Source organism: Limanda limanda, chromosome 10 (genome assembly GCF_963576545.1).
Source record: "Limanda limanda chromosome 10, fLimLim1.1, whole genome shotgun sequence".
Classification (NCBI taxonomy): domain Eukaryota; kingdom Metazoa; phylum Chordata; class Actinopteri; order Pleuronectiformes; family Pleuronectidae; genus Limanda; species Limanda limanda.
The window spans coordinates 12,755,875-12,782,502 of record NC_083645.1 but is presented as its reverse complement, the minus strand read 5'-3'; the positions used below and the strand labels follow the sequence as shown (position 1 = coordinate 12,782,502).

General features: G+C 41.9%; 1 protein-coding gene across 2 annotated transcripts in view; it reads left to right on the top strand.

Moving 5' to 3' along the window:
* atrx (ATRX chromatin remodeler) overlaps positions 1 to 26,628 on the top strand; it is a 35,274-nt gene that overhangs the window by 6,718 nt on the left and 1,928 nt on the right. Inside the window, exons 10-33 of one of the 2 annotated variants that reach the window (XM_061079012.1) lie at positions 766 to 923; positions 1,021 to 1,164; positions 1,279 to 1,399; positions 1,501 to 1,600; positions 1,841 to 2,035; positions 5,956 to 6,097; positions 6,202 to 6,311; positions 6,548 to 6,694; positions 6,778 to 6,955; positions 7,498 to 7,635; positions 7,785 to 7,960; positions 8,056 to 8,173; positions 9,567 to 9,697; positions 9,948 to 10,042; positions 10,149 to 10,288; positions 10,766 to 10,916; positions 11,410 to 11,510; positions 12,251 to 12,359; positions 12,493 to 12,670; positions 13,103 to 13,294; positions 21,753 to 21,902; positions 23,635 to 23,751; positions 25,259 to 25,354; positions 25,527 to 25,655. In XM_061079012.1, coding sequence (XP_060934995.1) covers positions 766 to 923; positions 1,021 to 1,164; positions 1,279 to 1,399; positions 1,501 to 1,600; positions 1,841 to 2,035; positions 5,956 to 6,097; positions 6,202 to 6,311; positions 6,548 to 6,694; positions 6,778 to 6,955; positions 7,498 to 7,635; positions 7,785 to 7,960; positions 8,056 to 8,173; positions 9,567 to 9,697; positions 9,948 to 10,042; positions 10,149 to 10,288; positions 10,766 to 10,916; positions 11,410 to 11,510; positions 12,251 to 12,359; positions 12,493 to 12,670; positions 13,103 to 13,294; positions 21,753 to 21,902; positions 23,635 to 23,751; positions 25,259 to 25,354; positions 25,527 to 25,655 — 3,316 coding nt within the window. Of the gene's footprint in view, positions 1 to 765; positions 924 to 1,011; positions 1,165 to 1,278; positions 1,400 to 1,500; positions 1,601 to 1,840; positions 2,036 to 5,955; positions 6,098 to 6,201; positions 6,312 to 6,547; positions 6,695 to 6,777; positions 6,956 to 7,497; positions 7,636 to 7,784; positions 7,961 to 8,055; positions 8,174 to 9,566; positions 9,698 to 9,947; positions 10,043 to 10,148; positions 10,289 to 10,765; positions 10,917 to 11,409; positions 11,511 to 12,250; positions 12,360 to 12,492; positions 12,671 to 13,102; positions 13,295 to 21,752; positions 21,903 to 23,634; positions 23,752 to 25,258; positions 25,355 to 25,526; positions 25,656 to 26,628 lie in introns of both variants that reach the window. The other variant, XM_061079011.1, reaches the window with a different exon arrangement.

Below are 26,628 nucleotides of genomic sequence, written 5' to 3'. Positions count from 1 at the left end.
CTTTTTGTCATACATTTTATTGGACAAACATTTTTTCATCACAGATATATTGGTATTGATGTCTGTTGTCTGATATGCAACTTTTTTTTCATGAAGATCATGTAGAAATTGATTCTTGGGGTGCTTCAATGCTGTCATCCAAAAGTTTGTCCAGCAGAGTGTGCTCTGACTATTGTTTTCAATATGTGTGTATGTATATGTATTGGTCCTACAAACCCAGTATCAGTTGGGCTCTACTCAGTTATCCCATTGCAATGTCGTAAGCCTTGGTAGAGCATAAAGGAGGCAGAACATAATGTATAGATTCCGCTGTGCAAATGTTGTTTGTGTTTACAGCACATCAGCACTGGCATCAGCACTGGCATCTTCTCAAATCTTGTTGTCTTTCCAAGTTGAGAAATTGTTGGTGTCTTCTACATGTCAGGCTCCTCCTTTTCAACCTGAGACTTGTATTCTTTTGTTGTTTCTTTTTTGTCGTTTTGTGTGCGCAATGTGTTAGAAATGCATTGACACATCCAGGCTTCAGTGATTCTACAGACATTTTCCTGCTGTATTGCTGCACGGGCAAGCTCTTACTTTTTGCGTATATTTTGCTAGGTTGCTGAAAGGAAAACTCTTACTAAGACATTTGGGTTCTCACAAATGTCTTGAGGAAAATTACTTGTTGTTTTCAATGGGTAGCTATTATTTCCCCCTGCAGTAACGCTAGGGAAACGCTGGATTAATGTTAACCTGCTGTGTCTGTGTTATTTCTTTCTTCTGAAGGATTGCAAAGAAAATGCTTCTTGCCCAAATAAAATCCAACTACTCTTCGGGAGCAGAGAGCTCCTCTGATAATGAAGGAGAAGATAAGGATGAAAAGTCCAAAAAAGTTAAGAAAGAGGATGATTATGATGAAGAGGATGATGAAGAGGATCAGCAAGGTAGCATACATTTGTTGAATATAACCAGTTCTTTTTAAATAAGCCGGTTTTATTGAGCTTGGTCTTGAATTATTTTCTCTCCTTGGAGACGATTCAGGTTCTGATGTTGAAGTGAAGAAACGTGGCCAACGACACAAATTGCTTCGTCATAAACTCTCGCTGAGTGAAGGTGAATCGGGAGAGGAGAAAACCTCCAGTAAAGAGAAGAGCAAGGAGGGCAAGAAGAAGTCAGGACGAAAAGGTGTTTTTTTTTTTAAACTTTTAAGTCTTGTCTAATTATTATGGTGCCAGTAAACTGAGCTTTGTTAAATCAAATGAATTTTGTTTCCTTGTCCTATGTGTGTCTGTATATCAGTGGACAGCGATGACTCTGAAGACTCAGACTCAGACTTTGAGAAGTCTGAGTCCAGTGAAGAGTCTGCATTAAGCGAGGAGGTTAGCGAATCAGAAAACGAAGGGAAGCGTCGAAAAACAAGGTGAGAAATGATAACTCCATCCACTCTATAGTGGCAATTTTTACTGCCACTCAATCTAAATCGATCTGCTCATGCTAAGATGAATTCTGCTGTGTTTGTAGATCTTCAAAGAAGAAGGCTGAGGAGAAACAGCGAAGTTACAAGCAGAAGAAGAAACGACGCAGAATCAAAGTTCAGGATTCCTCATCCAGCAACGAGAAGGTGTTTAAGATGCAGTACACTTGGATATTTTGAGTTTCTTTTATTCATGGTAGGATTTGCCAGGTGGAGGAGATGGACCTGAATAACATTTGTCAGTTAGGTCATGCATGACACACAAAATGTTGTTTGAACTCACCACTGGGAGTGTTAGGATTATTAAAGTCAAAAATTAATCATGGTGTTGCTTTTCCCCCCTATGGGCTGAAGATCAAAGGCTGAATTTAATGTTAATTTCCACAGAGCGGGGGGGAAGACGGTGAAGATGGTGAGAACGGTGAAGACGGAGATGACGAAGACCAAAAAGGACGCAAAAAGATTCGCAAAATTCTGAAGGACGACAAGCTGCGGACAGAAACGAGAGATGCCCTGAAGGAAGAAGAGGATAGGAGGAAACGTATAGCTGAGAGGGAGGCACTCAGGGAGAAACTTCGAGAGGTAAAAATGAAAAGTCCTAATGTCATTCGATGCTCTGATACAATTTCAGGAATTTCCCCTAGAAAATTGGTTCTTGGAAGAAGGAATGCATAGAACTGTCTCATGCAGATTACAGCAGCAACCATTAGTCTATTGACAGAACATTTATCTACAACTATTATGATAATCCATTGCACGAGATAAGAGACCTTATCATGGAGCCATACCAGTATGGCTACACCTTCTCAAATGAGATGATTTGCTGCTTTTCTTTGTCTTGTTTAATTGTAAACTGAATATTTTTATTTGCAAAAAGCACGCAATTTATGGATGTGATTTGGGGCTTTTAGATATTGTGATTATTCAATGGTTTAATATGATTCTGGCATCTTGTTGACAAAATAAGTTGAAAATGTAACCAGACTAATGGGCAATGGAAATATTGAAGGACTAAAACAGGCCAACCAGCTGCTGATTCCCTCACTGTCTCAGAACCAAACAGCTGTAGAATCTTCTATGGGTTTTTCTTTAAGCAATTAAATTCCAGAATCTGCTCAGGACAGTGATAAGAAAACAGCGTCTGTGTGATCAGTCCATTGTCTCCAGTCAGTATTTGTCTGACAGTTTAAGCTTGTAAAATTAGGGCTAAACAGGATTAGGGCTGAACGATTTGGGGAAATAATCTAATTACGATTTTTTTTCCCCAATATTGCGATTTAATATGCGATATTTTTATGTGATCCTCTTTTTTCCCCCAAAAAAACTTATTGAATGATTTAAATATGACCAACACAGTATTAGATGCATTTTATTGTAAAATATTCTTTGAAATTAAAGGGTGTCTTACTGCTCCCAGTAACATGTCACACAACTGAAACATAGAATTTGCCTCTATACTTTGAAGATATTTTGTAAAATCAAAGTAAATTATAAATAAAAAACGGAGAAATGCACAGGCCACAGAGTCAAACAGTACAACTGCATGTATAAACAGTTTCCTGAAGTTAATGAAATGATACCACTCCTCAGACTGTTATTTTTAACCCTTTCGAACACAAGTCAAGTAACAGACAGCGTGTGTGTGGAGCCACAACACAGCAGACATGAGGCGGTGTAAAGACCTTGCGCATCCCGTTCATGTGCGGGTGGTCGTGCAGCGGTACGGAGGCGCTGGGCCTCAGCAGGAACACCCCCATGCTGAACACCTCCGTCTCGCAGATGTGCATGTAGGTGACGGGGGGCTCCGGAGCCTCGCCGCCCCAGGGCTCGGATTGCTTTTCCGGGGAGGGATTTTGAGGTCCGCCTCCGGCACCGCGGTCACCAGCGAAATGAGCTCGCTTTGTGTTTCCGCCACGTCGGTGACGACAGCAGCCCGGTGCCCTACTCTCGTTCGCACGGTATAATCGCGCACGTTGCGATTAGGAAATCGCGTTTTATCATATCACGATTCTATCGCAAATGCAATTAATCGTTCAGCCCTAAACAGGATTATACAGGATTATAGTTATTTTCCTTAGGGGGCACAGGGTCAAGTGTTTTTCAGCAGAGAATGAAGTTTATAATATATTTTAATTGATTTAATAGATTAATAAAGTTAGTGTAATTTAGCTTTTTCACCCTAAATCTGCGTTGACAGATTAGCAGTATAGTGTATGAGAACTGAGTACGCCCATACTCAATATCACAACAATGAAAAGTAAACTCAAGTCCTTTAAAAAAAAATTTTTTTTTTGCCCATGTCCAACGGAATAAAGCAAAGTAATTTTGAAACAAAAACATTTAGCTCATAAAGCTATGATGAAAACGCAATTATAAAGAAGCAAGTGCGCCCACAGTAGTAACTCTCTACGTTAGTGCGATTCCGCTCTTTTGAACATATCTGTGGAAATGTTCAGCTATTATTCACTGATTATAAGGGCCCGAGCACTGAACAGAGTGAGACAGGGTGAGGCCCTATAGAAATTGTAAGGATTATTATTATTAGGGCTCGAGCACCCAACGGTGGGATGTCCTGTTGAAATTGAAAGGATTATTATTATTATTCATGCAATGGAATGGACTTTTTGAGGGCTTCAACATGCTCAAAAAGTTTCTAAAGTTTGCAGTAAATTAGAATTTATTTTATTTGGAAATGGGCACGGCAAAATGACTCAACAGCGCCACCTGGAACGCATCCCCTAGGTTTCCCCACAAACGATCTTCATCGGAACACAGGTGTATTGTGACCAGTCATACAAAAAAGCCTCAAGGAGCATTATGAAAAATACAACAGGAAGCCCGCCATTTTGGATTTAGTGGCCATTTTGGCCATATTCCACATTTTTACTTGACGAACTTGTCGTAGAGCTTTCATAAGATCAACTTAAAATTTGGGTGATTGACATCACAACAAGATGGAGATCTACACTACCTTGAATTTTAACTTTTCGTCATGCGCTGTGACCGTGGCGTGGCGTCAAAGTTTGATTACACGCCATCAAAACACGATGTTCTGTATCTGGGACATACAAGCACCATAAATGCTGAGCCGTCAACAAACAACTCCACTCCTGCAGTGACCGTATATCAGTCATAGATCAAAATCTTTAAGTCTTGCAAAGGTGACGTCTCTCTCTCTTTTTCTCTCTTAGAATTGGGACATTTCCTCAAACTGTGTAAACATTGAGGTTCATCCTTCGCTAAAGGAGACAATGTTGTCATAACTCCACTGTGCATTATGACCACTAAACTTCTGCCAAACGAATGCAATGCTTCAAAATGCTAGTTCTCGGGCCCGTTCAGTGCTGCTTTGCAGTCCTAGAAATTGTAATTATATTTTTAGTTTTACAGCATATTCTTTCTTCGTCAATTAAGAGAAGGCTCCTTTCATGAAATATAAGATGAGTCTTCTACTGTATGTTATCAAAGGAGAAGATGATTCTTTTATGTTATCGAAGAAGAAATGATTCTTCTATGTCGTCAAAGGAGCTGTCTTCATTTAGGAGAGCTAGATTCCAAGACACATCCACAACTCCAGTTATTATTATAAGGATTATTATATAACATGGAACCTCATAAGAAAAACCAACACATGCAGGACACAGGAGTAAAGGTATCATTGCATTTTTGTCATCATTATTTTTTTTCATTATTATTTTTATTTTTTTTCAGGCAAATGAATGAACTTTTTGAGGGCTTTAACATGCTCAAATTCTTTCCAAAATTTTCAGTAAATTAGAACATTTACATATTCTGGAGTAATTTTCGATGGGCGTGGCAAAATGGCTCAATGTTGCCCCCCAAGCCTTCCGGGACGTGTTCACATTGACCGATCTTGATTAAAATCTGTTGAATTCAAATCAGGGGCCATAGTTGTTTTTTTTCACTTTTCAGATATGTTTGAAATCATTGTTAGGAAAATTACTCTCCAGCAAAGCTTCTAAACACTGCGAGTCATGTTTTCACTATTTGTGTTTTTAAATCTTTTCTACGTCCTTTGCACTCACAGTCTTATATGAGCACTCACCCACCTCCATTTTCAGAAAGTTGAATCTTCTAAGCTTTTGTGATATTACACAGGGTTGAACTCAGTCCTGCTGTATTGTAACTGGCAGCATATAGTTAATAGTTAATCAAACCATGGGTTACTCTGAAAACTAGTGCTGCTTTTTTCAAAGTTTTAATTAATTATTATTATGCCTCCATGGTTATCTTAGCATAACTACTACATTATTGGACTAATTATAAGTACTGGTCATTAGATTTAATCATACAGTATATTAATGATGACAATAGTTTATTTTAGAAAGATGGAAGCTGGCCTTTATGAAACACTTGAAGAATAACAGGTACATGATAAAACTCTATCTCAAGGACATGACATATTTGATTGACTTTACCCCTCAAACTAATTTTGCTTCTCTCTTGTGGTTCCCCTCTCCCTGGCTCTGCTCCTCTTTCAGGTGATTGTAGTGAAGGAGTCTTCCCAGATCACGTGTCCCATCACCACCAAGCTGGTGCTGGATGAAGACGAAGAGACCAAGGAGCCATTGGTTCAGGTGCACAGGAACCTTGTCACAAAGCTCAAACCTCACCAGGTTGACGGTAAGGACAAGGTGAACAGGATTATTAACAAAGGCTATTCTTTATATGTAATAGCAAGATGCTCATGACTGATCTGGCCCTTCCGTTTTTTTGTCGTATTTCAGGGGTTCAGTTCATGTGGGACTGCTGCTGTGAATCTGTGAAGAAGATCCAGAAGTCTTCTGGCTCCGGCTGTATCCTCGCCCATTGTATGGGCCTGGGAAAAACTCTACAGGTAAGGAGGAGAGAGCACCATGTTGTTCCAGTTGGAAAATTGCTCTAATGCTGCACAATGTAAAAAAAAGATGAAAACTTTCATTGTACAATTCAGTATGTATTTTGATATAAATCCATCAACTGCCTTTTGCGGCTGGTATCCTCTGGAAGAGCCTGTCAAACCTTGATGATCAAATCACTTCCAAAGTTGTGCCATCATATTGTGTTTAACTGTAGTTCTTTTTTGGCCTGTAGGTGGTGACATTGCTTAATACTTTGCTGCTTTCTGAGAAAGTGGGTTTCACCACAGCGCTGGTGGTTTGTCCCCTGAACACTGTCCTGAATTGGCTTACCGAGTTTGAGAAGTGGCAAAAAGGAATGACAGATGAGGAGAGTTTAGAGGTAAAGACTTGTCTCTCTCCCAATTCATGAACCACTTTTCAAAAATTCCTGCATATCTTAGTGATGTTTGCCGTGTTTAACAGGTGGTTGAGCTGGCCACAGTGAAGAGGCCACAGGACCGAGCGTACGCTCTCCAGAGATGGCAAGAAATGGGCGGGGTTATAATCATTGGCTACGAGATGTACCGAAACCTGACGCAGGGCAGGAACATGAAGAGCAAGAAGCTGAAAGAGATCTTTCAGAAGACACTGGTAGATCCAGGTATGCTGCTCTGGCTTGAAACTTGAACTGTATGTAAAAGTTAACAAAATTAAGAACAATTCTCCCCTATCTATGAAATCTAATGAATGGGAAGAGAAACACTATATAGTCAGATCTTCTATTTTGATTTAGGTATGTTTCTGCTTTGTGGCTTCAGTCTGAATGGTCATTTTAATTGTTTGCTTATTTTCAAAGCACTGCAAGCTTTCATGCATTATAGCAACCGCACTTGTTTGTCTATTTAGTTGTAGTTGTTTCTACTGCTTTTAACATTTTTTACATTTTGATAATCACATAATATTTACTCATGTTTTTTTTTGTCAAAAGTGATTGCAGTTTGCTACTCAAGAATATTAATTTATATACACTACTTTTAATTGGTTTCTTTATTAACTCTATAAACGTCCTCTGTCGTTAACACAGGCTACTAACACATATTGTTGTGACTGTATGTGTTTGCCTAAAGACTGCCTGGAGATAAAACACATTTTCAGTTGCTCTTTTTCTTGTCATAAGCTACTCTTTTAATTCACTGACACCAGGTCCAGACATGGTGATCTGCGATGAAGGTCACATCCTGAAGAACGAGGCATCAGCAGTGTCCAAAGCAATGAACTCCATCAGGACGAGGAGGAGGGTTGTGCTGACTGGAACACCTCTGCAAAACAACCTTATTGAATGTGAGAATACTTAATTACAATCCATATTTGAAAAAAGGCTGTTAGTTGTCCTTGGTTTTGGATAGTGACATTTTATTGAGATAACTTGGTACCAAGATTTTGTTGTGTCATGAATATATATGTATAACTATGACATGTCTCCTTATCAGACCACTGCATGGTGAACTTCATCAAGGAAAACCTGCTTGGGTCAGTTAAAGAGTTCAGGAACCGCTTCATTAACCCCATCCAGAACGGTCAGTGTGCCGACTCCACGCTACACGATGTCCGGATCATGAAAAAGAGGGCTCACATCCTCTATGAGATGCTGGCTGGTTGTGTCCAGGTAAATGAAAACTGCCCGAGACAGTTGACGTTGATTCTCCTCATCCACCTTCTCGTTGTCTCCTAAAGTGGCTGACTGATTTCTGCTTCCCACAGAGGAAGGATTACACGGCGCTCACCAAGTTCCTGCCGCCAAAACATGAATATGTGCTGTCTGTTAGAGTGACTCCGCTCCAGTGTAAACTCTACAGACACTATCTGGAAAACTTCACAGGTGGGAAACGCACTCTAATGAAGGTTTTTTGAGTTTTTGTTACACAGGAGCAAAGGATTATGAGAATGGCAGTGCCACTGGTCAGCTTGAGAGCAACAGAGGCTGCAAACAGGGCTTTAACAGAATTAGATCTGATTGCTTGGACAGGGATTTAGCCCAGATTAAACCTTTTAAACTAAAACAAAATCCAATTGAAAGTTCCACTGTAAAAAGTGTGTAGTCTGGGACGAGGCAACGTCCCACTACAGAAATGTTCTTTGGACTGGTCTCTCACTTTAATGCTGTATTGTTAAGTCGTTTAGTGGACTTTCTTCTCTGAATGTGGCCCACTGTGGGTGTGTGCGTGTATGTGTGTAGGAGTGGCAGCTGGCAGAGTGCCGCAGGCAGGGTTTAAGCCCAGTTTCCCACGTCTCCCTAATGAAGAGCCCTGGGAGAGAGGGAACAGAGGGTGGGGGGTAATAGGGGGAATGTGGGGGCATAAAGGAAGGGGAAAGACATTGTGAGGCAGGAGGGGGCCAGAGGTTTTACACCAAAAATGAAAACAAAGAACAGGAGAACCGGTATGTTAAAAGAGGAGTGATGGGGGGGGGGGCTGTTGGTGGTATGTGCTGTGGCTCATTAGGCTGGGTTGTCCACGGGGCACAGTTCTGTTGTTGTGACTGGCTCTAGACCTCCTCGATGGTGTCTTTGGACCTAAGACCACCAGTCACTCTGCAGGGTGGGAATGGTCCCAAAAGTTTTGCTAGAGCTAATGTAAAACCCACAGTAACTTCTGCCAACATGCAGCGCAGGTACAAAGTAAACATTTCAGCAGCTGTCATTGTCTCGCATTTGTGATGAAACCATAATCTGATTAAGCAGAAACATCACGTCTACACATTTTAGACCTGACGTCTGTGACATGAGATGGGCTGACACTTCTTGGGTTTTATCCGTTTTGTGAGAACAATAATAATTTTACTTTAATTTGTCCATGGTGAAGTGGTCACAGGTAGAAATCTATGAGGGACAACAAAGGGTCGCCTACCTTATTAGCATACAGATAAATAAATAAATGTAGAAATACAAAAATAAATAAATACATTTAAAAATGATTGAAAACATTTAAAGATAAATGAATACATGTAGAAAGGCATAAATAAATATATGGGAAAATGCATAAATAGCCTTTTTCATCACCAAAATGTCTTTATTTTTTCATTTATGTATTAATACATAATTTCTGCATTTTAATTTATTAATTTCTGCTTAATTTATTGTCCCTCAGAAATCAACATTTATGTTTTGTTCTATGTTTCCACACTCATCGGTATGCATGAGGAGGTTGAGGGCATGCTGTCAAGTACATAATGCAAACAAACATTCATCTTCCCCCTTGTTCCCTTGTGTGCAGGTGTAGGGAATGCTGTGGAGGGGGGCCGTGGCCGTGCGGGGACCAAACTCTTCCAGGATTTCCAGATGCTCAGCAGAATCTGGACCCATCCCTGGTGCCTTCAGCTGGACTACATCAGTAAAGAAAATAGGGTAGGACCATAGTAGATCACACTAAACACTTACTCAAAACTGTGAATACAAATTACCACAAATCACACACATGGTGGGAAAATGATAGAAATGTAGTGCTGACCGGTCAAGCAGCAGGGGAGAACAACGCATGTTGCCTCTGAGGCAGAATTTCTCCCTTATGCATCAATTCTACTACCCACAATCAGATGTGTTTGTTTGACCTTTATCACCACACAGACAAGTCTTAAACACATACACTCTCTTGCAGGGATTCTTTGACGAGGACAGTATGGACGAATTCATTGCTTCAGAAACCGAAGAATCCTCGATGAGCATGACCTCCGATGACGAGAAGGCGAAAAAGTAAATATAATATTTGCGCAGAGATTACCTCATTTAACTGCCCTTCTCTATTGCATCTGTTACTCCTGCTGACCCCAACTCTTCCACTGTTCCTCCACCCTAATAGGAAAAAGAAGAGAGGAAAGGGAAAAAAGGATGACTCCGATGACTCCGACAGTGATGACGTGGAGGTCATCAAGGAGTGGAACAGCAGCTCTCGGGGCAAAAACGGAGAGGGCAGAAACAGACCAGAGCCTGTTGAGGAGCGTGAGTCTGGAGTATTCACGACTCATTAGGGGACATTATGACCAGAGCCACATATGCGGGAGATTCTTTTGTGAAACAAGTGATGCCACTCGCCACCTATTTCCACATTCAGGATGGTAGCCTTGCAGAAGCCAGAAGCTCAGCCTTTGTTACTAGATTTCATTATAATAATTTCAGCCTCGGAGCCAGAAATTCAGAATTTAGGGACTAGGAAGGAAATTCTATAGAGGACACTATACTATAGAGCTCGTCGTATAATAAGAGTTATTAAGCTGGTCTCATATTCAAATTGTGAATAGATTTGCCCAGGAAAGCAAGCATCACTCATTTACTCAGAATCTGTACCTGAAGTGTAGCAGAAAATTGTGCAATAGTGAAGGCCAGAATTATAATCTTGTTGTCTTTGCTACAGTTACTTGTTTAGGGGAATCTCTGCCGGCATGAACACTAATCTGTAACTTCATGTATCTCAAACAGCTCGGCCCTCTGGCTCACCATCAGCAAATACCTCTGCTGACTGGCACAGGGAGTTTGTCACTGATGCAGATGCTGAGATTCTGGAGCACTCTGGAAAGATAACGCTCCTCTTTGAGATCCTGCGAATGGCAGAGGAAGTGGACGATAAAGTGTAAGTGTATCTGTTGGTTATCAGTGTGACTTGAAGTTTTTGGGGTTCATCCCAGAGTGACAGTGTTGTAAAATTTCGTAGAGTTCGAACGTATTGGATGACTGATCAAAATCAGCGGATATGAGCCTTTCACGCACATTGGAATCAGCGTTTATGTTTGGCAATTTGTGAAACTTAAATTTTACAGCATAAATAATGCAGGAAAGAAGTGCATTCATGTTTACATTATATGCTTGTACTTGCTTTCTTTTAGTTATACTTAAAAAAGTTTTTGGTTAATCTGTAAAATTTGAATTTTCAATGAATTCAATTAATTTCATAAGGTTTTGATAACATCTTTAGAGTCAATGCAATAATTAAAAAATATATATAAATATATTGGTGTCTGATATTTGTCACACCCTATTATCATTATCGACATTGGCCCATACAAAATCCACATCAATCAGGCTCTAGCAATCCTTGTGTAACCTCAGTATTTGTTTTTCCTCAGGTTGGTGTTCAGTCAGTCTCTTATCTCTCTGGACCTAATTGAGGATTTCCTTGAACTGGCGACCAGAGCTAAAGATGAGGAAAAAGAGTCTCCATACAAAGGTACATTTTTAGTGCAGTCTGACAAGGCCTTGAGGTTTTTACTCAGTTGACTTGTCTGTTTACATTATGCCACTGAATGATCCTATTTTTGCACATGATCAGCTTTGTCTGTAGGCTAACATTTACAAAGCAGCTCTTGGTTTTATAATGTATAAATTATCGATCAAAATTTTATAAATAAATCAGCTTTTTATGTAGGTTGAGGATGTTGTCCTAAGATTCAATTTTGTGGTTCTATACTGTGGATTCCTATAGAAATGCATGTTTCACACTCGTGAGACAGTCCACATGCAGCACGGATTCTTGTAATCGTTGGTTTGCTTGTTACCCCTGAACACACACACCGCTGCTGGTGTAAGGTCATGTTCCTAATTAAACTTCAGCAGCTGTTTTTACTTTCATTTTGAAAATGATTAGACCTTGACTTTTTATTCCACAAAAAATGTTTGCTCAAGGGTTTGTAATTTGTAATGAAAAGATCACAGTGCTGTAATTGGAAACATACTGAAATGTTGGTTATGAAGGCTGGTAAGGGGGGGGGGGGGGGCAGCTATTTTGAAGGCTAAACACGACTGGCCTCTAACCAACACAGTCATCTATCTGCTGTCTGTTAATACCAGAACTAAGTCTTTTTGACAAGGAAAAGGCTCTTTTGATGGAGAGACGTGTTATCTTGAAGGCTCTGTGGAGCCTAGATGGTGAAAAGTCAACAGTGTTGTAACTGTAGTGTGTCTCTGAAGGTGAAGGCAAGTGGTTCAGGAACATAGACTACTATCGCCTGGATGGTTCCACTAATGCCACGACCAGAAAGAAGTGGGCTGAAGAGTTTAATGACACCAGTAACGTAAGGTAATGTACCTCATTATTTGAAACGGCACAGAAGAATATGGGAGAATGTAAAACTAAAATTCAAGTGCATCTAAATGCAAATATTTTCAACAGATGGTAACGCAAGCTTTCTCCCACTCTTACGCTTTCCTAGAGGTCGTTTGTTCCTCATCTCAACGCGAGCCGGCTCACTCGGCATCAACCTGGTGGCTTCCAACAGGGTCATCATCTTCGATGCATCCTGGAACCCATCCTACGACGTCCAGAGTATCTTCAGAGTCTACCGCTTTGGCCAACTGAAGACCGTCTACGTCTACAGGTTCCTTGCCCAGGTGAGCTCAGTGGGCCGTTCTGTTTATGGATGTGGTGCTGATATGTAAAATAAACCTTCTGTGATCAGCCAGCCTCAACTTCTGCTTGAGGATTTCAGTTCATGGGTTTGAGAATGTTCGTATCAGGAAACAGTTCAATGGACAGTTAGTGACTTAAGTTAAATCCTACACAGCAGTAATGAAATCCCATGCTAAAAGCAAACAGTTATAACACAGTGACCTGTTTAGGTAGGGGTAGGCAGTAGACACAATCACAGTTTCTAAAAGAGACTCATGAATATGTAGAGAATCTCAGTGGCTTTAGAAACATTGCCTTTGTCACTCATGAATAACAAAGTAATACATAGTAAGGTAACTTACTCCTTTGTAGAAAGTAGACCTTCATTAGTTTTTCTTTTCTTAGCCGTCCACTCATTCATTCTCATATTTCAGGGTACAATGGAGGAGAAGATTTATGAGCGGCAGGTAACCAAGCAGTCCTTGTCATTCCGAGTTGTGGACCAGCAGCAGATCGAGAGGCACTTTACAATGAACGAGCTTGCCGAGCTCTACACCTTTGAGCCAGACATGCTGGATGATCCCTCGGAAAAGAAAAGCAAGAAGGCAACACCCATGCTCCCTAAGGTAAACATGCATATGTGCATCACATTTATGTTTTTATGCCGAGATATGCATTTTCTAGAAATTAAATTGAGCATAAATCAGATCTTTAATTGGTCTTTGCTAAAGTACTGACTGAAATTTCACGGGCTTCTTTAGACTGATCCCCAAAGGAAATGCAGAAAAGCAAGCTGAAACCTATTAACAGTAGTAAAAAAGTCTTTTATCCATCAACCAACATGGCACCAAATGCCTTTTTAAATGCCAAGCTTGTTTTTCCATAACTTGCACCAAGTAGTATGTTCTTTCTTTTGAAGTTTAGCACTTCAGTGATAAACTGTTGTTTAGACACAGTGCCAGCTTGTATCCTGCGTGACCTTTCCGGGATCTTTCTGTTTCTTCTCGTTTCCCTTCATAGTCCTAAACCCGCCTCTTCTCTGCGTTGCGCAGGTGCAGTGTCACTATTTGGGCCCCCTGCAGTTTAATAAGAACACGCATCCCTTACATGGGCCATCCAACCCCACACAGCTGCACTGATTTATCTGTTTACTGCTATTTACTAAATAGTCTTCTCATTGCAACATTGCTGCTGCCCTGTTATAAACCTGCTCCTTTTTTCTGTTTTCATTCATTCCTAGCTGTCTTTTACTTTTCTGTTGATCTTTGAATTAGTTCCATCCTTTCCTGTTCCTTTTCGCAGTGTGGGGGTTTCTACGGATAATTTTAAGTGGTTTTACCTCTTTGTTTTGGTTTGACCCGGGTTACGATGCAGAAATGTGTAAACAGAATGGATAGGAGACGCTGTGTATCTTAACAGTTGCTCTTTCACTGGACACTCAAGAGGCTTTTCCGTGCACCTTAATGGAAAATCAGTTTTTCCATTTACACTGTCAAAAGGTCTCTATCACTGTTCCCTTCATATGCGTATTAACAGGCAGAAGCACTGTATGAATGTACTCATTCGGCAGCTGGTAACATTGCTCTCACCCTCTATATCCCTCTTAAGGAAGGAGTAGCCTACTTAGAGTGCAGGCGAGCACTGTTATAGATTTGAAGAGGAAAGATGTGTTCACTGAGCCCCGGCCTGTTAGATGTGTATGATCTTTAATGAGTCCAGTGACATTTATGTGACACAGTCTTCAAGCTGGAGAGGCTGACAAGCTCTTTAACAAGCGACCTGTTTTGGCCAGGGGGTTGACTATGATGTGGCAGCAGGACTGCAGTATTACGGAAGGAATTTGCCGTCTGGAATGATGTGAAGATGAGTCAGATGCCCTCCGTCCCTTTTAGCCAACAGCGCTCTGCACAGAAGGAGAGTGATTCGATCTTCACACCGGTCAAGTGCTGTTTTCTCAGCCACAGACGCTATATTGATGTGAAACTTGCGTTCACAAGGGCCACTGAGACGCTGGTGGATATTTATGCTCAAGAAGCTGAGTATTTTTGTCTCATCCTTCTGCTCATGTAGAGGGAAAACTCACCAGATAACTGTTTTCTCTATCACTCCACCTTCCTCCTCTCCTGTTATGCTTCTTATATCCCACCGCTGTCATTACTGTGCCTCCACTGCCTCGTATTTTACCTTTATTTCCTGTCCCCTGCAACTTGTCTGTGCTGATGTCCCCACTCTCTTCCCCTGTCCAGCATTACCCCATCACGGCTCCCCTCAGCCATCTTCACAACCATCTGTTGCCCTGACTCAACACACTGCCTCTTAATGTTCAAAGCAAGCTCAGTAAAGTTGTTTTTCTTTTTCTCCCTCTGGCCTCCTGTGCATGATGAAGGGTCATTATTTAAACCCCCTCTTAAAGATGTCTCTGCACTCTTCAGAGAAACTAATTGGAGACAAAGGAAGCAGGCTCACTTCCCCCTAATGACAAAGAAGTTCCATGCAACCCAGACATGAGATTTTGACTCCCCACCCTCTTTTACCCATTTCCTGTTCATCACTTGTATGCACAATGTTGACATGTGTACAAAGGACAATATGCATGTTAGTCTGGGGAATTTTTTTATACAGCTCTGCAGTGCCCCCTGCTAATGTTGCTGCATTGTACACTGTCGGTCAAGGTGGCAGGCTGCGGGCGTATCTCACTGTGTGTGCCCTCAGCAGGTGATGGCTGCAGTGTTCATTAGACTCAGTCAGGTACACTGAGGTTGCACTTGAACCTCAAGAGCAGGAGCAGACTGGAGCAATAAGCCACACCATGTTTGTCTCATTAGGGGTAGGAAGTCACTTTGACCTTGAAGGAAAACTCCCCCCTTAAATCCTCTTTCAGCATTCAGTCACTGACAATCTGTGGATTCCAGGACTTATATCCTGATACACGCGAACCCACCCTTAACCTACCCCAGGTACTTGTACTCTGGTAATAGGTTTCTCACACTTCCCAGAATGCTCTTTGCCAGCTTTCAGAAACCTGCCTGAGCTTGTTGCATGCAGGTGGAAAGATCACTAATGACAGTCACAGCGCGGCAACGAGCCATGGGCCTCATTTGCAGCGCTCAGTCTATTGGGAGTACTGACTGTGGAGATATCAGTGACTGTCCCTTACATGATTCATCTCTGTGTGGTTGCTGAACACAAACGTGGAAATAGATGTTTGTAGAAAAAAACACTGTTATGTTGGACTCAGGTTTTAATTCAGCTCAGCTGTCGGTTTTGTCACTCAGCAGGAAAAGTCGGAATATACCTCCAAATAATTAAATGTCAACACCTGTGTTTTTAAAGGGTAATACAGTTTTCTATGTACAACAATCCAGTGTAATCAGCTAAATTTTACTATAAAATATCAGGCTATTGATGCACTATGTTAAATAACATCGAGAACCCTTATTCAGATAATAGAACAGCTTCTGACTCCCATTGCTTCCACACCTTTCTGATGATAGATCTGTCTGAATATGATGTGACCAGTTCAGTCATTTTACAAACCCCACAATCTGACAATCACACAGGACCGTGGCTATCCGACCCAAGCCGGGTTTAGACAAAAAATTTACAATGATATTTGGCTTCAGGCAAATTCGCATTGGCCGGGCTGATTTTTCTGTAATCAGGGAAAAACAAGCAATAACCATGCATCTCAAGTATATGGGAACACAAATTCAGTGTATTAACTGCATTGGACTTTGGTCGCCCACATAACGGTGGTGGAACTGCCTACAATAACGATTATAGGCCTTTTTGAATTTATCATGCCATATGTAAACTATCACGATCATTAGTAAATGATCAACCTAAACCGGATCGCTATTACTCATGCAACTTTGACTTTGACTCTAAGATAAAAAGACACTAGATTTGATTGTGGGCCCATGACAGACCAACTCAAATGATTACGTTGCAGGTGTCGAGTGTCGTCACTGAACTTCAAACCTCCAGTTTTCTCCCTGTGCACCTGCACCTTGGAATAACATGCGGAGCAATTTAAAGCTTACTTCATTACTCTTTACAGTGTTTTAGTTGCTTTATTTATTCATTGCCGTTATAATAAAATGTTCCTTCTTTTGTCTCATTGCCCCTTACGAGTTGTTTTTTTAACTTAGCTATAGTGTAAAATTAAGTCTGCACCTGAACGTATTTCCGAGCTAAATAAAGGTTTGCATCATCCCTTCACCTCTTCTATGTTGCAGGATTATCACCCTGTGGGGAACATGCGTTTAGTACATGGCCTGATTTTTACATTAAGAGTTTTACTTCAGATTAATTCAAAAACAATTTTTCTCATACTTTTTTCCCTCCGTTGACAGTTCCACCATCATACATTCAACGTCCCCTCATGAATCTGTCCTGACCAGCCTGTCCAGGTCCAGCTGCCTGGACCTTATAGCAAGTTTCATTAGAAACAGCCCCCTACTGCTGCTAGCTGAGGTCGTTTTTTATTGGAATGTGGAATGTTTGTAGGCTTTGTTTTGTGACATGCACAATTTTGTTTTCTGTCAACTAGCTGACATCAAGATTAAACCTCTGACTTGTATATAGGCCCTCAGAGGGTATAAAGACAGCGCGGTCCTGAGGGTAGGGGAGACTTCCTGATGTCCCGCACTACGCCCCAGTTTCTGCAGAGGAACTGTTTAGAGTGGGCCAATGGGGTTATGTGTATCATTTGTCTGCAGCTGGGGGAGAGGGAGTTTTGACAGGCTATGTTTAGGTATTACAAATATCTTAACCACTCTCATTTCTCCTGTCTTGGCCCCCTCTGTTGCTATGTTAACATACCTGTGTGATAAAAGCAGTTTCTAGCAGACACCGCCAATTCGAATTCTTTCACAAACGTGTCGTCCCCTTTCCGGATCTCTCACTTTTAGTGTTGCGATCGAAGCAAACATCTGTTTTCCCCAGAATATCTTCTTAACTTACTGCATTTACTCTCCTAATGCACATTTACTTTTTCTCTGAAGAAGTTTATTGTTGTGGCAATGACAAATAAAACAGTGACTGTACAGGCCTAGTGACAGCGTTCTTAACACATTAAACGGGGCCATGAAATTGGGTTAACATGGCTGAGAATGTTTTCAGCTCAAGAAAGTATCTGATAACACGGCCAAAATCCTGCCTGCACACAACCTGCCGCTGTTAATGCATGCGGGTGTTTAATTGCATCAGACCCTTTAAAGTTCAGCGTCACCTACAGTCTACTGGTAAAGCTACGTGTGGGCGCCTGTGCCAAGTAGTAAAGTCTCCCCAAGTTTTCATCTTTGATGGGAGAGCTGCTGAGTTTGAAAAGTGCTTTACATCACTTATGGACTCCTGGCAGGTTAGACATGTTCAAAATACATTTACTGTCTGAACAAGAATTGGGCTTAAGAAGGCCATAAATAGTTGTCTAAATGTAAAGAAAGGAAAGTGCTTCATATTGTGGTTCATGTTGTGGATGTTTGATTATACAACAATTCTTTCCCAAAGTTTTCTACAGTCAGGTGAAGCCACTTTTTAGGAAAGTGATTTCCAGGCTGATACTGAATCAGTTAAGATCACTAGAGAAATCAATCTCATCCTCACACATAGGTTCCCCCTCCAACATAACACCCATACATTCACATATTGCATCCAAAAATACATGCTCTCTAATGCCAAATTGTACAACTCTTTTCTAGATTTGACACAGTAAGAAATACCCACCCCGCACCTTTTCAGAGGGGTAATACAAATAGAGTTAACCTTTTTCAATCTATGAGCATCTGCCCACCCAGCGTTCCTCGCTTTCTCTTTTCCACTGCAGCAAAGTGATAGGCTTCACCATGCAGCTCCATAAGGATGACAATAGCCCAGGTCAGATTACCTACCATCATTAGTTCTGGCTCGGGACACAAACACACACACACACACACCAAGCGAAACAGGATGGGAGATGAGCTGGACCACCCCGGAGCCATTACTAGTGGTGATTTCTTAGGTATCCCAGTATACAGTTGGTTCCAGTGGGGGCGTTTGTACTGTCATTTGACCTGCAGGTTCACTGACCTGTCAACATGAATCGATCATCACCTTAAAATACCCCAAAAATGAAATTGTAGTCTTTCTTTAACAAAGCTTGGACTATTTGAGCCGAGTGGAGCGACCAGGACGTCTTTCACAGTGTTAGTTTCTGTTGTCTGTAGTCTATGATGCATACGATTTTTGTTTCTGCGTCATAGTTTGATGTACCTGCCATAATCCCCCTCCTTCAGAAGGGACTCCGAGCCAGTCGCAATGCAGAGAGGTGGACATTTATGACAAATCAACGTGTCGTACGATGCATGTTGTGGCTATACCAGTGCCAATATAATTGTCTATGCTGGCATCTACTCTGGCCTTCATTTGACCTTGTGCTCACCTACTTTGGTAAAACAAACAATGATGGATGTCTTTTATCCGAGTCAGGCCAACAGGCTCGCCTGTGCTTTTATGTCCTAATTAGAGAGCAAAGCAGCAGCTGAATAGCTGCCTGTGCCTCTGCTCTGAAATGTCTGCTTGTTCAGGGTTGGCCTGGTTTTGTCCTGATTGAGTGTGATGGCTAGGAAACATAAACATGTGTCAATGAGGAGCAGAATCAGATCCAGGGCCCAGGATTTTGGACGCTTGATGGGTTGATAGATGCGCAGACGAGAAGCTCTTTAGCACCTATTGGTTCCAGTCACCTGGGGCCTCATTTATAAAAGAGTGCGTAGGATTCATACTAAAAGTGTACGTACGTACAAAATCCGGAAATGGCGTACGCAAAAGATAATTCCGATTTATAAAACCGTGCGCACGTACAACTGAACGCAATGTTCGCTTTAAAAATCACAGTCCACTTGGAAACGTTCGTACGTGGATCTGCCTCCAAATCCACCCTCCACACGCCCACTTTCAACCTTTCAATAAATGGTCAACGCAAAGCACAGCGTGAATATTAAATGATGCTGCTGACCAATGGGTTTCCACCGTGAGTCACGGCATCAAGCGATGTGAATAGGAAGTGAAATTTTCTGACACTGACAGCGAGGTGTTTGTTAGTGAGGTGGAGGTGAATAGCGACTTTATGGGACAGCAGCGATGTCACTAATAAAGAAAATACACTGATACTCTGCTGCTGCTGCTGTGGATAACACACTGTGTGAGATCAGAGATCGCTGAAGCCTCGCTTCCTCCTCGTTCTTCCAGTCACATGCACACATCGAGCAGTTCCCCGCACCAGTGTCACAGCAGTATTTATTTATTTAGAGCATCGGACCGATTCCCTCACATCAGTGGATCCTCACCTCTTCTGGGATATTATTTGGAAAGTTTCCTGATTTCTTATAAGTAATCTCCAGTGCGCTCTGTGTGCTCTGTGCTCTGGGTGCTCTGTGCGCTCTCTGGCTCAGTCCCGTTCACTGCAGCGATCTGATGATACACGCACAGTGTTAGAAGATATTATTAAAACCTATTAATGACTCGGCTCCGTAACTCTGCCGTTAAATCAAATCTGAACCTTATTTGCTTAAAGTTGTTTTATATTTTTTTAATTAAAAGGCTCATGTGGAGCAGATACGTCGCGCGAGAAAAACTGTTGGTTTTAATGTAAATTATGAATTGGATCAATAATCTGCTGCAGTTCACCACCTTACGTCTGTGTCGCCGTTTTCCCGTCTCCCCAAAACGCTCGTACGGGAGGGTCTAAGTTTGCGTAGAAATACGCACATTTTCCCGTCAAGTTTGTTTTTATAAATCCCAACGTTGGCGTGAGAAGTGGCGTACGCACGTTTCAGGCCCGTTTTGTGCGTACGCAACGGTTATAAATGAGGCCCCTGAACTGTCGTTCTCTGGAGTTGTGGAGAACCTAAAAATAGGTTCTTGTGTAGTTTTGTTGCAGCTCTCTTCTCACCCATATGGGGATCCAGTTTCACTCCGTCTGGCCTGGTGTTTATTTTCAGTTTATTCAATGCAGGTTTGCAATCACTGCTTAATTTCTTAGTGTGTTGTTTCTGTTTTATATTTTTTTTTCTTCCTCAATACCAGTGACATGATTTATTTTGTTTACAACTTCAAGCTTATTGTCACCTTTTTAAAATGAGAGGGAGAGGAGACGTGGATCCCCTCTTGGTCCATGTGTAGGTTAATGATGCAACTTCTGTATGACGTTTGTTTCCAGAATGCAATGCTCCAGTTTAATGTAAAGCTAAGTTGAGACAAAGAAAAGCAAACGTGCTGCGGAGAGAGTAATTCAAACCATGTTTGTGTGAGTGGAGCCTGGCCCAGCTCTCTTAATTTTACTCGGGTATTGTTTTCATAAACAATGTAGTCATGGAAACCAGCCCCCCACCCCGTCCCCGAAAAAAAAAATCCTTCATTTGTTTATTTTTTATTTATTTAATTTGTTTGGTTTTGTATGTGTCCTTTTAATAAATTTATTAGGAAATTCAAGCTTTTTATTAATATTCCTTATTCCAAGTGTTGGGTTGGATCCGATTTACCTCGTTCCCTCATCTCCTGCCAACAATCCACATGTGACTATTGAATGAAGGCTCAAAACTTGTTTTTTTAACGACAGTTATAATTCTTCTGAATGAGGCATACATATAAACATTATATTTGTGTCCAAAAACACTATTATTTTACTAGAATTTGTTTTCTCTTAAGTAGTGTGTAGATATCTGAGCATTCAGGTGAATCCCCAAAAACTTTCAGCAAAGATCAAACTCCACTTTGATAAGATTCTGTGCTCTGCCGATCACAGAGCATTTTATTAAGAAACATTGTTTTAAAACAGCAAAGATCTTCCTCAGTTCAAATGTGTTGCTTTGCAAAAAGTATTTTTTTAAAAGCAATTTGCTTCCAAACTGTATATCCCCAAAACACTATGTAAGCTGATAGTAAGTAGATACATATGTTTTTTTCATGTTTTGTTTTTTCACTCAAAGTCAGTGTGGCCTTCGTAAGCTTCCCCGGAGCCAAATCTCCCCCCCCCCCTCCTCCAGTGATGACTGTAAACCCATTGTGACCCTTTTCATCTTTTTGATATCTCCCCCTATGCAGGATCCCATTCTGGCTGAGATGCTGCAGAACAATAAGGCCCAGATTTCGTGTTACCATGAGCACGACTCCCTGCTGGACCACAAGGAGGAGGAAGCCCTGAGCGAGGAGGACCGCAAGGCTGCCTGGACTGAGTATGAGGCCGAGAAGAAGGTACGAGAAAATAACTCACACAGAAGAGACATGCGTGCTGCACAGTGACATCTCCACCATTCCCAAAAACAAAGGCACACGTACAGCGTTTATCCCCTCTGTCGATCATTCTCCATGTTATTGACATCAAAGTGCAAGGTGAGCAAATCCCTCTTGTGTGGGTTTGTGTTGGATCTGTATAATTTCATCACCTGGAGTAAGCAGGTGACAGGGCTTCCCTTCTACTCCACTCATGGTCCTTTTTGCCCACCATCAGTTTAGTGATCTCCTGTACAAATAACTGAGGCTTTCCAAATTGCGTCTAGCATTAAGTACATACGTCAATAGATGTTTAGGGACCACTCGTCTGTCTGCGTTACACTTTTCTCTCTTTTCCTCTTCTGCATTGTCCTCTCAGCGTCCCTTTCCTTTCTTATGGTACAAATCAATGACCAATTAGTGGGGTTTATTTGGAGATGTGGGGGGCTTGATGTTGTAAACGAGCAGAAGCAGGTCTCCCCCCGGTGTAATCCTAGATTCTAATTCACTCTAATGATTATTTTTCCAACACACACTCCCTCCTTTGCCCTCTGTGTGCCTTAAGCGGCTTTCCCTCAGAGCTCCTCTGCTTTTCAAGAGAACAGAGGGTTCCCATTCGTAGGAACTGCAGCGCTGAGGTCGAATGTGAGGATTTCAATTGTGTTCGCATCACCGCAATCTGTCACACACTAAAAGATGGAGAAGTGGTCACTTTCATCCATGAGAAGCTGTTCAGCTTCACGCTGTTTACTCAGAGATTTGTAGGAGAAACAACTGGAACGTAACCCGGCCTCTGCTAATGTCTTCATAACTTAAGGGTTTGGCCGCCTGTGCCAGGAAAAGTAACGTGTATGAATATCAGACTTGCAACTCAGGAAACGCAACCAAGAAACTGTTAGAACATGATCAGATTCTCACAACTGAACCCAGGAGCCACCTGGGATGACTCCAGCTGAGTGTAGAGCTCAACAAGACTCATGTCATACATTTCTGACACCAAGTTTTCATAATTTAGTCAAGTCATGATTTTGTGTCTGTCTGAAGATGTTTGAGGTCTGAAGAGCATCTGAGAATGCAACGGAAGTCCAAGGGCAGCTGCTTGTTAATGGCAAACCCAAACCTGAAGTGTGTGTGTGTGTGTGGTGTACTCGATCATGTGTTTTGTGGTTGATTTGAGGTTTTGTAGTGTTTAGGCTTGTACACCTGTCTCTGACCAGGTCCAACAACCCCCACTGGCCCCAACACACACAGGCACATGCGCACACACACACATCCCTACATACACATACACCGGATGGCCAGATTACAGGGCACGGGACAACCATCTGCAGCAGAGGCTCAATTACACACAAACATTGGTATCCTGCTGGCCTTTACTGGGACAGGACTGTTTACATCTGGTCACTGCTCTCTATCGCTCTCTTCCCCCCCCCCACACACACACACATTTCATACAAGAGGAGCAGGCTGACATCACACATCGTGTTTCTCCTGCAGAGTGAATTGGTTGAACGTGCCAAGAGTTACTGACAAGTTTACTGACTGAGGGTGACGGGCCAAGTGAGCTGTCGTCTCTGGTCGACCACAGTGATACATTCTCTCCTATCATGCACTTGGTGACACCTGCCTAATTGATGTATACTGACCATCTATTTCATTGGACGCTGGGGGGCCCTCTGCCTCCTCTCTCCCTCCTCTGTCTTTCATCTGACAGGGTCTCTCCATGAGGACCAACTACCAGACACAATACTCGCAAATGGACATGGGCTCTCCCAACTACTTCTCCTACAACGTGGCGGCTTTGGCCTCCATGACCAACCAGCAGCTGGAGGTAAGTAATGAGCTCCACATGCCCCTCTCCTGCCTCACACCCCCCTCTCCCTCCCCCACGGCATGGCGCCCCACATTCCTCAGACCCCACTGCTAATTGTGACAACAGTCTACGAGCCAACAAGCCCAGTCTGCCCCACTCCTCTACCCAACAGTTTGTAATGCTGCATGTCTCGGGCAGCAGCTATTTATACATCGTGGCTCATCTGACTGACAGAGGGCATAAAGTCAAAGAGGCAATTTGTGTTATTCAATAAGTTATTAGTGTAAAAATACTGAGTGCTGGCTTCAGTTCTTGTAATTGTGGCATGTGAGGAATTGTGTACCTCTATCTTTTTAATAAGGAAACACTCATAAACTAACTGAGTTTAAACTCATTTTGAGCTTTAGGTGTAACTTCACCTTGCTCTTACTTCACACATTGAGCATTTTGAAAATGCTAAGAACTGGGCTGAGGACTGAGGACAGTCTGAGAGTGACAGTGTAATTGTTGTGACATTTTCAGGCCATAAAATGAGCAAAAAAATGAGCAAGACACAGAATCTAGAGGCAGCTCTTACACAGAGGGCTCTTTAGAAGTGGAGGACCTTTCTCCTTCTGAAGCCCTGAAGAGTGTATTTCTGTGGGGGAGAACCATGATGATCCTGAGACACATCAGTTCCAGCTGTTTGCTGCAGCGCAGTTACGCACAAAGGCTAATGTCGGCAAATGACTGACTAATTTGTAATTACCAATAAATTAAACATCCAATAAATACAGTGTGACACACAGGCATCTCTACCAATTATGTCCTTTACTCAGGTGTCTGTGGGCGCGCTGCAATCTGCTGTCCCCCTTTAGAGAATATGTGTTGTAGGGGGTGCCAAAGGTAACACTACACTACTGGAATAAGACCAGACAAGCTGCTCTGTAAACCCCGTTTCCCCAGTCAGATCATGATCCAGCTCATATATGATGAGACTTAACTTAAATATGAATCTAGCAAGGCCACGAGTGACGTGAGCCATGTTCAACCACAGCAGCATGATTAGTATTTGTTTGGAATCCTGTCTTTGTCCCCCTCATGAATATTAATGTTAACACCCTTGTTAGCTGTGGTTTCTCCAACTCCTGATAACTTCTTCTCTACTTGGTCAGCACAGAGTTTATCAATCCCAGCCTGTATGTTGTTCCTATGTTTAGAGATGCTGGTAGTATTGAGATTAAAAACTTAACAGGTAGTTGCAGTTGATCTTCATGGCTTTGTGGCTCTGCTATGTCAAAATTACACCAATGGGCCACAGCACTGAAACCAATCACCTGTTGTAAAGTTGTGGCTGCTCAGTGAAGAGCTGCGTGATTCAGTGTACCTATGAATGGCGACGTTCAAGTCAACTAATTTGATTCAATGTTAATTTCAATAGTGTCAATAACTGGTTTCAAGATCTTCCATCATGTAGTAAATACCAAATCCCCACAGTTACCTTTATTTAACCAGTGTCGTGTTTTTTGCTTTGATTTGTCTTCAGGACCTGATAAACCAGGGACGACAGAAAGTCATTGAAGCAACAAATGCATTGAAGACTTTTTCACGGGAGTCAATGGAGGACACCATTGCCAGACTGGTGAGTGTCAACACTTTTGCAGCACAGCATCTAAATCGGTCTTTGTTGATAGTAATTCTCACTGCAAGAGTCTTAATCTTCTAAAGAAGCATTATTTTTCTGTCACTGAACTGTATTATGACCGAGATGGGGACTGGAGTTAATGTATGTGAGCTGTCGTCTCTCCCAACAGTGGAAGGAGAACTCTGAGCTTACAGAGGATCAGGTCCAGTCTATGGCCATGGGACGTCAGGCCACTGTGGAGCTGGAGATCAAGCGCAGGGAAGCCGTTTACAGGGATGTTCTCACCAGGCAGCAGACGGTAAGAACTGGCTCTGGTAGTGTAATGTCTGCTGTCACTATTCTACCAGAAACTAGTGGGGCACTTAGAGAGCACATGCCTCAGCCAAGGCCAAACAGTAGTATTTTGATCTGTACCTAATTTCCACACTTATAAATATAGGTCCCCTAAACATGCCAGATGTTTGTGTCATCAAGGTCAATAAATTATTCTTTGAGAAATCAACAAAGGTTTAACACCCTATCTCACAATGCTAAAGAAAATGGGGAAACAATCCCAAATCTTCCTCCTGATTCAGATCCAAACCAAAATTGAATGGGTCCATCAAGAAAGACCTATATCTCATCCTTACACCAAGTTTCGTGGTTATCCGTTGAGCAGTTTTTTTGTAATCCTGCTTAAAAAAACACGAACAAACACAGACGGAAACATAACTGTAGAAGAAACTCGGCCGAAAAATGCACATTGTTATTATTCTACTTTCAAAAACAGTATATTGCAGTATGTACCCTGAATTTAAAAAAAGTATTAGTAGGTAGAAGTATTTATTCATTCACTCTCCAAGGGCAGTCCAACAAGCCCAAGAGGTTGTGATCTCAATGCATAAAGATCACAAAAAGACGACAATTCAATTCACACGATCAAAACCTAATCGTTTCAAGGCTGTTCTGAATCTTCCAGGTCAGTAAATCACCCTGGTCTGCAGTGGTAGTAGTATCTGAGTTTTCTTTCTCTGACCCCTCACAAGCTCTTAGTTAACCTTGACTACATCTGTGAGACACTTATAATCAACCTCAGACATCAGCTGTAGAGTTGTTGTTGTTGTGAAGTCTGACTAAAACTGAAAAAATGTTGTCATCACTCAAAGTACTGTCCTGAGAAAAACAATCTGTGCCTTAGCGTGACTTTCCAGCCTTTGTTGAGGAACTGAGAAGAAATCAGCTTGATCACCAGCTGTTTGTAAATTCAGGTTTTATAGTAACTGCATTTTTAA